This window comes from Falco rusticolus, chromosome 8 (assembly GCF_015220075.1).
Source record: "Falco rusticolus isolate bFalRus1 chromosome 8, bFalRus1.pri, whole genome shotgun sequence".
NCBI lineage: Eukaryota > Metazoa > Chordata > Aves > Falconiformes > Falconidae > Falco > Falco rusticolus.
In genome coordinates, this window is record NC_051194.1 from 57191788 (window position 1) to 57204445 (window position 12658).

Below are 12658 nucleotides of genomic sequence, written 5' to 3' on the forward strand. Positions count from 1 at the left end.
AGATACTCAAGTCACTGTCATTACAACACCGAGAACACAGGCACTCAAGAGATGTTAGAACAGTGCCAATCATGGAAAGGATCAGAAACAAACAGAAAATATTCTGCTGCTGTTATGAGCCATGCTATAGCTACTACATGACTAGTAAGAGTGGCAACAAGCAGCCCATCTGAAAAAGGGTATTTGTGAACCAGAAACCATGATAAAGGGCAATGAGGATGAAAGATCTGAGATCGTTTGGATTCCAAACGAGTACAAACAAAGAAATGTGGCTAGGAGCATGGTACTCAAGACAAGTTACGAGTTAATGCCATACCCAAAGCTAAAAGCCAGCTTAAATTTTACAGCAGACCAGAGAACTCAAAATTATGAGCTTGTCAGAACTGAGCAGAGAGGAGTCAAACTTACTATATTTGATATAGAGTCGATAACAGATTTGAGACAGCCACAACTACCAGTGTCCACGTTGCTCCTCTCCTACTACCATTTATTAAGTACAAGTGGTTAGTAATCCTTTAATCACGTCTAATTTTCATGGCTGCAAGCAGGGTTGTCTTTGTGTGCTACAAACAACCGCAAAGCTGCACAACACATACACACAAGGGGAAATTTTCACTTAGCTCTTCAAGTACCTTACACCTTTGAATATTGGAAGACATCTGAAGGGTACCTTTTTTAAGATATAAAATGATACAAATACTGCACACAAAGCTGTTCAAAATACCTGTCTAAGCGTAATGTGTTGTACTAATCTTTAACTAGCCCTACCCAAATAAGCCCCATAAGAATTCATTAAAAAACCAGCCAAACGAGAACAACTGTAGCCCAAGGAAAATTAAGAAAAATCAAGTACACAAGGTCAGTGTAAACATGTTCTTTAATATCACTGAAGATAAATTTAGAAATCCAAGTCAGGTGGGTTTCAAATAAATAATCATTTTGAGTAAGTGTTTACATATAAAGGGAGCTCTCAAAGCAGCAGTGCACAGTTTATAATTCCTCCCTGCTAACACATCCTTCCAACAAGAGAATGTACAGTAGGTAGTGCACACTGGAACAAAAACAATCACAACACAGGGCACACTTGCCATCTTTGATGATACCACTGAATATGACGCTGAAAAGGAGGGAGAAGCAAATGAAGGCATGTACTGCCTTTTAAAGCACCTCTATTTTCCCATAGTCTTTTTACCAGCATAATAGAAATAAGAAGCCTGGGAATACAAGTCATCTTTCTGCTTCTAAAAATCCACTCTTAACTCAAAGATTCACACAGCAGTGCTCCGATATAGAAAATGTATATCTCAAACTGACATTGCAGGATAACATATCATCCCCATCTCAATTGGTCTCTACTCAGGGACACCTACTCTTACTTTTAAAATTCCTCTCCAATAACTGCAGGTGTAATCCAGAAAGCTTAAAGACAGGGAAGAGCTGTTGTTTCTTGTAGATCCTGGCACACTGTACTACAGAACCAAGACATGACAGGCCTCAAGAAGGTGTATGGTTACCCAGCAAATTATCTGGTGTCCTACATAGCTCAAATAAAACCTTCCAAAAGTAGAAATTTTTCCTCAAAGCGAAGATTTGCCTTTTTTAAATGCTCCAATTATTCTGTTATAAAAATATGCCCAATGTGAAATCTCTCCCATCAAAACAGAAGATTTAACAATCTAGGAAGACCAATGAGAAAACATTGTAAATATGCCACAAATATACTTGCAAAAGAGTTACTGTAAATTGTTTTCTTCTTTAAGTTACTATTTCATCAGAATATTTTCTCTATGCAGATAGGGGTGGGGCAGTCTTCCACGCTTTGTACTTCAGTTCAATAGGCAACTGATCTGTGATAAGCAAACCAGTACTCCCCATAGAAGCACACAACCTACTAGCCTAAATTTCTCAACACACCCAACCTGCTTCATTATTCACTTTTTCTTCTCCATTCCTAACATACCTGGAAAGTGTTCTGTCTCTCTGCTATGAGTCAATAATAAAAAAAACCTTACTATATAATACTGCTGTGTACCTACTGAATAAATATTACAAGAGTTAAGGACTGTTTCAATTGCTAGCTTGGCTTTGGCAAAACATGAATTGGGCTAACATACACTGTATACTTCACACATTTGAGTCAGGGATGCTGCAATGTTTAACAGATACAAAATGAAGTAAATCTTAGATTTCTAAAACTGTCAGTACACAGGATTCCCAAGTTGTTCTGAATACAGGAGCAGGGTAATCAGTTTTCAAGGAAAGCCACATAGTCAGTCAATCTGGCCAACTGCTGTTCATTTGGAATTGGTGGAACCGGAGCAGGTTCTACAAAGATAAAACAAATGCATCATTAACGAAAATAAGAAAGTAAATCCATCTGCAATACCATCCATCACAACAGTAAGGAAAAAAATTAAATGCATCAGACTGTTAAACAGTCTTACGGGGGCTATATCTTTAACTGTGCCTCCTACCTACACAGCTTTAGCTGACATTACTTTTGTTATCTGCAACATTAAGTAGTCCAAAAGTCAGTAACAGCAGATATAGCTGTAAGAAGTTCCAGTTGTCAGCAGTCTCCAGAATTTTTTATGCATACGTTGGAGTCTGAATAACGAAGACTTCTTGACAAGAATGCTCCTGGAGCTCTTCAGTTGCTCCTTTCCTTACAAGTTGCCATACAGAAGATGCCAAATAAATCTACTGGGTCATCTGACAAAGCACAGCAAAGTGCTGCACAGGTTGCAGGAGAACACAGTGCACATGCAGACCCTTCTATAAATGCCAACTAATCAGACTACATTTTAACAATAGGTTGGAAGACAAGTGACTGAAGCCAGGGAGGCAAGTTAGGATTTAAAAATCAGAAATAAAAAGTAGCAGGGAAATTTGCATTTACCCTTCCTGAAGGGGTTAACAGAGTAGCATTCACAATACAGTTAAAGTAGACATACTGCTTTGGGCTGCAAGTATGTGACAGACTGACAATCAAGAGAATGTTTTCAAAAAGCAAGACCCCAGCTCTTGAAATTGGCTTAGAATTAAACCTGTCAATTTAAGACACTTGAAAACTGTTAAGACACAGCAAGTCACCAATTCAGATCTGCGGTCACCATGTTGTGAATGACAGAGACAACAGCATTTTGAGAGTCAGCATGATACAACATACTACACCTCAATCTATAGTTGAGCTCCGAGTAAAACCAGAAGATTGCTTTCTTCTGCAGGGGAGACTTCAGAACTCCCACATCACACAAAAGCAATGAAACCTACTTAAGAGTTGCTTTGTGAAATAATTGCCTCTGGAGTCAGATGTTTTAGCCATAATCTTACTGTTTTACAGGTGCCATCTACCCCTTCTTGGAATCTGCTCCCTACTTCAGCTATAGGAGGGGGAATCTCAGGCACTCATTAAGATGTGAGGGAAAGAGAAGACAGAGTAAGAAACATGTTCACATGTGGGGTGCAGTTTTGGTTGGTTGGTTTTTTGGGGGTTTTTTTTGGGTTTTTTTTTGTTTGTTTTTTTTTTTTTTTTGAGGTGGGGAGTAACAATATTCACTTCTCTAGGACCTAATTCCCATTTTGTGATGCTGGTAAAATTGTGTTTCTATTAATAACATTTAGACATATTTAATTAATCATATTTAGACATACGCAAGTAAGATTATATATAAACAGAAAGTACCTGATGAAGGAATAAATCTGTTAAAGGAAGCTTCCAGCACACCTGAAGAAAAACACATAGAATTTAGACCAATAGATCCATTTTAAACAGTTCTATACAGCAAGCCAAAACTGGATGAAAAGGTTAAACCTGTTCAATTATCATGTTTTACTTCATAGCTAAAAAGCACAATACCCAAGGTTTAGGCGGTTAGACATGCAGCTTCAAACAGATCACAGACTCCTGCCTCTTCCTTTTGCCTCAATAGTAGTTCTTGCACACACTTTTGGAAAAAACCCACATGTATCTAGTTTCCAGTACTCATAAGCACTGCATATTTTGCAACCAGTTAATAAAAAAAACCCAATCACATAAAAAGCTCAGGGCTCTGGTTGGTTATGTGCCCTCAGGGATAAATTTCAACACCTTGCCTGGCACATGTTTATTATGATGTTCTGGGCTCTGAACACCTAAAAATTCTGCCCATACAAACAGTGTATTTTCTTAGCCTATTAGATGCTGCCCTTTTGGATATGCCATAACTTGGCTCCCTCTTCTAGAGCTGCACTGTGCAGTTTAAGAGCAGTCATTTCATCCTGTCTTCACAGCTTAACATTTATTTTTGCCACAGCCAGCCACAGCTATACCTTCAGCAAAAAAAAGCCAAGTATTTCTGCAGGCTGAGCTCTGCAGGAACAGATATTCTGTTATCAACACCATGACAAAGAAAAGATCGAGTAGAAAAAATTTCGGAAAGCAAAGGGAATTATACCAACAACTGGAGCTCCTCAAAACACAAAGATTCACTAGATTCCTGCCAAAAGACCTTCTACTTCTCCTGAAAAAATCCTCAAGTTCAAAATGGTATATTTTTTTAACTCATCTTTATTAGATTAAGACATGTCATTTGAGGTCATCCAACTTATGTTCCACTGAGTCAGAGCCAGCAGCAGAGGAGGAGAAGGAGAAATCATAGCATATCCTGTCTGCTTTTGTTTAAAAAACAGTTAATTTGAGGATGTAGTTTATCCAAACTACTTGTAACCCCAAACCAAACCCACTACTTTGTACTTCCTACATTTTCTAAATATTCTATGTTGATAAGTGCCATAAACCTCCACAAAAAATATCTAAAGTATTGTGCAAAACCTCTTAATTAAAAACTAACACCTAATTACTAGATAATGCTAAACTCTATGTCTAATGAAATAACAGCTCCACCTACCTGTTTTTTTAGGCATTACCATACGAGTTGAAAAGTCTGCTTGCCAGCCCTGCTCTAACACACCTGAAAAGGCATTTTTACATTTGTAAGAACAAATACCTTAATGACTGCTAGAATTGCAAAATAAAGATGCACGTTAAGACCAGTAGAAAAGTACCTCAGTTCACTGCCTGTACACCACAGCTCCAAGGCATGTATTTCATACAAAAATGCTTTTATTTAAACATGTAGTTCAACAAATATCATCATGAAAGTAATAGCACATGGGACTAGCTTAATCCACTACCTTCACTCTTCCCTCACCATTGAATTGCCTTAACATTTCCACACAGAGAAAGGGGAGGATAACCAATGGCAACTAGTGGCAATAAAAATGAACACTTATCCAGAACAAAAGACGACATTTGTCTCTATTCACTGCCCCATCACTTCTCTTTATAGCAGTTTCAGAATTTCTACACGTTTCTATTTACCATCACTTACAGCCCTCTGATCTCAATCATCTGTAGAAAAACTATTGAGTAAATAAATACAAAGTACCTTTCACAGCTTCTTCTACAGGAAGCCCAACAAAGGCTGCAAAATCATCTGCAACTATTGAGGTATATGCCTGAGAAACCAGTCCAAAGGCTCGTCTCCTAGTTGCATCTAAGAAGAGATGAACACTGTGAGCAGACAGTAGACTAATCTCCATAACTAGGAGATCTGAAAAAATTTAACACATTTGTAAAACCACTAGCACCCTTAAAGCTAGCACTTTAAAAGTTCCCTCTCCCTTCCCATAACCCACTGAAATACTACAGTCAGCAGCCAGAGACAACAGCTTGCTCTATGCCAGGACAAAACCCCCTCAGTGACCACATTTAACTTCCAAATGCAGTTTGCAGCATCTTGGGTACAACCACCAGTATGTAAACCAGTTAAGGAAACTGCTTCTGATGGCATTCTCCATTTGCAGTAAACTTGCATCAAACAATTCAGAATCAGAAAAAAAGAGAAAACAACTAAACTATTCATGTCTTTTTTTCCACATTACTTTGATAACAAGGCCTCTAAAAATCAGTTGTTTCTGAAGTTACAGAGGATTTGTTATTGCAAAGTAACTGGGAAGGCTTTTCAGCAGTCTGTACTGCCCTCTGGTAGCAAGACTTTGCATATTACTGTTACATAGTCTACAAAACATTTGTCTACAGCCACATTTAAAGAGAAATCTTTCCCTAAGTGTTGCAGAGTGCTGAAATGCCAAGCCAAGTCCCCTAGATTACTGGTTAAAACTGGGTAAACTAATGGTCCCTTTTGCTATTATAGAACAAAACATATAGTGTACAAAATTCCACTATGAAAGAACATATACAATCACATACACAATCTTAATAAAAACAATTCAGTTTGTTTCTACAAGGTTTTGTAATGAGCTTTTTATTTACACCCAATACCTAAAATCCTTTAAGTAAAACCTACAAAAACTTGGCAACAATCTTCCTCAGCACTTTGATTTTTCATGACAGTCATTTGTCTAGTTGCCTATTTGTGTTTGAGCACAGAAAAATAATTTATGGTAACATGTAATTCCACGCTACCTACAGAAGTTCACTCTGTACCTCTAAGTGCTTCCATGATTGGTTGAATAGTCTCGGACCACTGATGTGCACTGATTGTTGTATAGATTCCTGGAAAGTCTCTCTGCCAGATCCTTTGTCCTACTGACCAAACTGCACCAAGTTCAGCATTTGCCTGTTGTGACAAAAAAATCCCCCACCAATTAATCCAGAACAGCATATACTCTATAGTGACCATACTGTATAAACCTACTTCTGTTCCCTTCCCTTTCCCATTGCAAAAGTAACACTACAACACCTGTAAAGATGAACAGGCAAGCACTGGCAAATCTTGTTCTAGCAGGTATCACTGCTGCAAGCTCCCTGGTCCATCCTCTACCAAAATTTTATCGCCCACGTAAGCAAAGCCTGCTCCCATCAGTTATAGCAATCCAGGCTCACATACCAACTAAACCAATCGTGTACGATAATCCACACTTAGGCTACTGACTGGAATTGCAAAGAGACAGGCACAACTTATTTTCTGCTTAAAGATACTTCCCTCTTCAGTAGAGGCTTTGTAAAGTAGAGATGCGGTTTGCACAGTGAAGCGAATTTTTAACTTGAAAGTCTTGCAATCTTGATGACAGGTCACATCTGCTGAGCATGTAGTTCACTGCACAGAACCAAACCCGAGGCTACTCACCCAACAGAGTCCTTGGCGGAAAAGTCATTATTTGTGAGCTTTATGAAACTTTTTTTTAGTATGAAACAGCATTTCATGAAGTACTTACAGATTTGATAGCAGGAGGGATTCTTTTCCAAAGATACCGCGCGTTATTCCTAAAAAAATTTAAGTTAAAAATACTTCTCAATAACCAAATGTTTGCTACAAGGACACCAAAAGATTTGTTCAGATGCTGTAATTAACACAGTCTCATCTCAGTGCTTTAAAAAGATTCATTCTTCATCTACTGAAGTAAAAAACCAAAGTTACTCTTAGAGTAGATAACACGACTGCCACAAAACAACAAATAATTCATTAACTGCCTCATTTAATCCAAGTTTAGAAAAGGTTTTTCATTTATCTACCCTAGGCAGCAATTCACAAGAGTTAGTTTTGCAGTTTTATCTTTGGAATAGCTGCCTCTGAGGAACACACATACAAACAGTAACTTTTCATAGCATCAATTGTCATTTAGATCAGTGGTCTCCAAATCTCAATCATGCACTTCCAGCAGAAAAACATTTTTGAGCATGCACCCCCCCGCCCCGTACATGTATTTATAAGTTACATACATGTACAACTGTATTAATATATTATGCACATTATAAAGCAAACAAATATAGAAATTAAAAAGAATTAAATAAACACCATTTAAAGATATTTTTATTTAACTTATTAACAGTACAAGAATACTTTCTTCATGTGCCCACACCTCACTTTGCATACCGAAGATTTAAACTGTTTTGTGCATGTTCCTCCCAACCCAGCTTTGTCACATACATTCTGGAGATGTGGACATATTGAAATATTTACTCATTGATCTTCAGAGCATAGCAGTCAAACTGAAATGGTTACAAATTCCCCAAAAGGTTTAAAATGCAAAGTAGAGAAAAAGACTCACTGCTTTTCACTAAAGCACAATTTAAAACTTCACCATCATTTGAACCAAGGCTATCTGCATTAAACTTAATACTCGGTATCAGCATTCAGGGAACTTGCCCTGGAAGAATATACATCTACAATGCAATAACACACTCCGAACTTCAAATCCCCACACCAATGCTTACTTTGGCTTGATAATCAAACATGGCTGAATATTCTGCCTGAATAAATAATTGGCAATTACTACATAAAACCCTAAACACAGTGAATCAAGTTCACACAGGGACACTGTAATAACCCATCAGATTGCATTCAAAGGACTACAGTTTAATGCAGCTTTAGCTCATTCAGGCCAAGAGCACCCCTCATTTCTAACACATACAGTTCAGAGTTATCCTGCTGTAATGTAAGCACAAGGAGCATCTCGCAATCCTATTCAAAGCAAATGCAGCCTTGAAAAGCTACAAATCAAAACACTGACATGTTCAACACTTTCTAAAGAGCCAACTTCACTATTTAAGGAACTTTCTCCCTAAAGCAGATCTGTTTTCCTACAGCTCAAAAGAGTGGGCAACAGCAAACAGCAGAGAATAATTTTCCTGACAGAGCAAGGGGTGAAAGACTTAATTTCATTAATATTAAAAAAAAAAAAAACCAAAACAATAAACCACAAACCAAACCACAGTACTGCCTAGGATTGATAATGCCTATTTTGTCAGCCACGCAACCAATTACTAATATTCTGGCAACTGCAGCTCAAGCTGACAATGACAAATTCAGTATCTGAAGCTAAAGATTAAGACAAGCCACTTACATGTCATTATGCAACAGGTATAAAGCTAGAAGTTGGCCATAAACAAGGGGTGTTGCAATTCCTCCAGGGGCCTAAAAAACAAGTACAAATAATATGGTTACATATTTTAAGAGAAGTATCTCACAAAATACAGCTGGAAGCCAAGTTTAATGAAAACTGAACACTTCAAGACAATTTCCACACCCACAACCACCCATAATAAGTCTGGACAAATTGTCACAGTTGCTATGTTGTATCAATGCAGTTTATCTTACAATGAAGAGTTAACTTGCACATGCTAGAAGTTTTACTTAGAAAACTTAGTTTGTTCTTTTGAATGAATAAAGTAAGCTTGTATCTTTCATTACTCTAATGTTCTAGCTTATGCTCATGAAAGCAGTAACCATCTCACTTTACAGTTCCTCACAAACAGCTGTTTTTAGGCACTCATGATTTCATTTGACTTAAACTTCATTTCAATTCAGGATGCTCCACCAGAGCACAGCTTCTCCACTCACTTGAGCTGCCCTTCTTAAAAGTCGAAACTAAGCTTTGACACTTGACACACTTCAGACCTCACAAATCATACAAGTAGAAAAAATTGAGTTATAATAAAATTATAAAATTTTGAAAGTCTATAATCATTTAAAAGCTAAAAAGATTTCCAATAAGATTTTACTAATTTATCAAAGGATAGTGTAGCAAGCACTCACAGGAAGCCAGTTATGCAGCTATTTGATTTTATTACATGTGTGATTTATAGGCTCATCTAAGCCAAAAGCAGGTGATTAGCCATGTCATGGAGCAGATATCATTGTCCCCAGCCATTCTCACACTTCCCAGGGCTCATCACCTACATAAAAATACAACTGTTTCTGCAGCTGTTCCTTGGATTATGCCCAGTGAAACAAAGCAAATTAATTCACACCACCTGTTTTAACTGTGTAAGTTCACCTTTAGTGTCTCCACACTAAAGAGAAAACTCGTTAATTTCTCTGCCAGAAGACTAGCAGAACAGAAGGGAAAGTTAACTACCACCAAAACAACTAGACTTATAATCTAGTCTTACTGAAGGAAGCTCTGTGGCTCCACCTATCCTGCAACAAAAAGCACAGTTTATGTATCAACTCACGATCTAAAACATGAAGCCTGTCAGCATATATTATTGTGCCAATAAGAATCTTCATATGGATGCAGACATGCACAGCAAATAAGTTATCGGCCTTTATAAAGCATTTGGGAACAGTTTGCCAGGGGTGTATCTGTTACCATTTACTCTAAGACTCTGCTCGCACACACAGCAGAAACTTTGAGCAGAGCACAGTTGAAGTCCAGTGACCCATCGAGGTCCAACGCCACACACTCTGCAGCAGGGAGGTGAGAAGGATATGTTACACTTCCTCGGGTGGCTGCAGAAAAAGTCCAAAGCCTGCTAAGCTCTACCCACACCATTCAGAACTCACCCTGACACAACTCTCCCACCACTCCAGAGGCCAAAAGGCCAGGCAAAGCCACTGCAAGATAGGTTCAAACCATTACCCAAATCAAGTATCAACCCATGTTTTGAAGCTTTTAACATGTGAAGGGGAGCAAAAAGGTAACTCCATTTACAGAAATACAATGTATAAGAACCAAAATTTCCTCACATCAAGCCATTCAGTGACTGTTAATACATGCTGTGGTCAGAGGACTAACACCATCTCATAACCCTACGTATCCCTCTACCCACACTTATCTAATACATGCCTTAGCAGTAAGTGCTGTGCACATGCTCCTCCAAAGGGAGTACTGAACCATTCCCACCAGGAAGGGGTAGACACACTCAACTCTCGCACATGGTACAAGGGCACTCCTCTGCTTCTCTATGCTTATGTGCCCATTACTTGAGGAAGCACATAGCTCATTTTCAGTGCAACGATCTCCCTCCAGCTTCATTAACATTATTCTACAGAACTCAGGGCATAACAAGAAGCTACAGCACCATGCTGAGCATATGAGAGGCATGTGGGCTCAGCATAGAAACAGGGCAGAGAAACACCAGCTGATGCTTGATGATGCACACCCATATGTGTAGGGACCCCTTCCATTTAGGGATTGGATTTTTCACTGCAAAGCTGTGTGGTTTGTTAACACCAAAGTTCTGCTGTGCCAGTGATCACGTACAGGATCAACTGTCTCCCTTCAATTGCTAGGGCAGCAGGATCTAAAAGCCAGAATCATTAAAGAGCGCATGAAAGAGGAAAACTCCAGTTTTCCCTTCTTACAAATCACTACAGTAGGACGCATGAGCCCTAAATTTTCCCTTTAGAAAAGCCCTGGAAACGCTGCAAGATGAGAAAGGCTCTTTGGGTATCACTCGGGAAGAGCTTTTAGCATTAACATGGTGCCACTTGGATTTACCCCAGGGTGCAGTCTGGCACACTAACGTTGCACGCAGTCTGACTTAAAAACTCATCAAGTGATAAAATTCAAAACAGCGCAGAGGAAGCCTCTGGTGTGAGCTCCCATAATAAACGTACCATCAATCTAATAGCAATTCTCCAAGCCTGGGTCAGTGCTCCACTTACCTGTTCAACATCTTCTTTTTCTTAACAACGTGAGATACACAGAGACCCATGAACTTCTCTCTCACACGCACCCTCCAAAAATACCCTCATAATTGTACTAAGACGCACTCGTTTTGTCTGCAACTTGCAAGTTTCTAAAAAGCTTTCTGGCGGGCTTTCACACAAGCAGCCAGTTCAAACACTGAACCCTTATCAACCTCACAAAGGCAGAATCATGAATACCTGTCCCTGCAGGATCAGGTTGGCCTCTCAAAACAGCGCTTTCAGACAAAAGTCCGCATTTACCGCGACCAGAATTACTGCTAACCCTGACCCACGACGCCAGAAACCCTCGGGCCCGCAGCCACCAGCGCGGCGGAGCGGCACCGAGCCCCGAAGCTCTGCCGGGGCACTCGGGGCCTCAGCCAGGCCCCGGCGCCCCCGGGCCCCTCCCGGTGCTGCGCCCCCCCGCACCACAGTACCTCAAGCTCCTGGGTCTCGCACTGCTCCAGGAGCTTCTTGAAGCTGAAGGAGTTCTCTGCCATCACCGCCACGGGCATCTTCCCCTCACGGCACCCCACCGCCAGCCAGAACCGCCTCCCCTTAGGAGGCGGCCGCGCCTTGACATCACTTCCGTCGCAAGCGTGACGCACTTCCGCCCGCAGCATAGAGCACGCTAAGCCGATCTAGCACCACCTTTTTGATGCTCTGGAGGACTGCGGGGCCGGGTTCCAGGGCGGGCGGGCGGGCGGAGGGCGTGGCCAAGACCGCGGCGCGCCGGGCCGGCGGTGGGGGCGTGGCTGGGCAGCACGTGCGGCACCCGCATCTTTTAGGGAACAGGTCGGTTATGCCGCTTTTCCGCATTATTTCTGCGTGCTTGTGTGTAATAAAATTTCTGCGTGCTTGTGCTGTGTGAGGCGTAAGGGACATACCCTGCATGGAATCACAGACTGATGGAACAGTTTGGGCTGGAAGGGGCCTTGAAGATGACCTAGTTCCACCCCGTCGCCACGGGCAGGGCCACCTTCCACCAGCCCAGGTTGCTCCAAGCCCCATCCAGCCTGGCCTTGAACACTGCCAGGGATGGGGCAGCCACAGCTGCTCTGGACAACTTGTTCCAGTGCCTTCACAGGAAAGAATTCCTCCCTAATACCTAATCCAAATCCACCTTCTCTCAGTTTAAAGCCATTGCCCCTTGCCCTATCCCCACACGTCCTTGTAAAAAGCCCCCTCCAGCTTCCTTGCCGCCCCTTCAGGCCCTGGCAGGCTGCCGTAAGGTCTCC

General features: G+C 40.7%; 1 protein-coding gene across 1 annotated transcript; it reads right to left on the reverse strand.

Moving 5' to 3' along the window:
• Nucleotides 1–859: 859 nt before the first annotated feature.
• Nucleotides 860–12007, reverse strand: COPS8 (COP9 signalosome subunit 8). Its single transcript, XM_037397985.1, has 8 exons — nucleotides 11858–12007; nucleotides 8851–8921; nucleotides 7222–7270; nucleotides 6491–6623; nucleotides 5430–5537; nucleotides 4890–4952; nucleotides 3686–3727; nucleotides 860–2325 (listed from the first exon to the last, which is right to left on the reverse strand). The coding sequence occupies exons 1-8, from the start codon at nucleotides 11933–11935 to the stop codon at nucleotides 2246–2248; spliced, it is 624 nt and encodes a 207-aa protein (XP_037253882.1). The 5' UTR covers nucleotides 11936–12007; the 3' UTR covers nucleotides 860–2245.
• Between the last annotated feature and the right edge of the window lie 651 nt (nucleotides 12008–12658).

Bases quoted from the DNA above. Each gene is read 5' to 3' on its own strand.
- COPS8 (XM_037397985.1), bottom strand. From the start codon at position 11,935: ATGCCCGTGGCGGTGATGGCAGAGAACTCCTTCAGCTTCAAGAAGCTC. The intron at 8,922-11,857 runs GTACTGTGGTGC...CTTGTTTTTTAG, and splicing joins GCGAGACCCAGGAGCTTGAG to GCCCCTGGAGGAATTGCAAC. The intron at 3,728-4,889 runs GTAGGTGGAGCT...GTTTTTCTTCAG, and splicing joins GGTAATGCCTAAAAAAACAG to GTGTGCTGGAAGCTTCCTTT.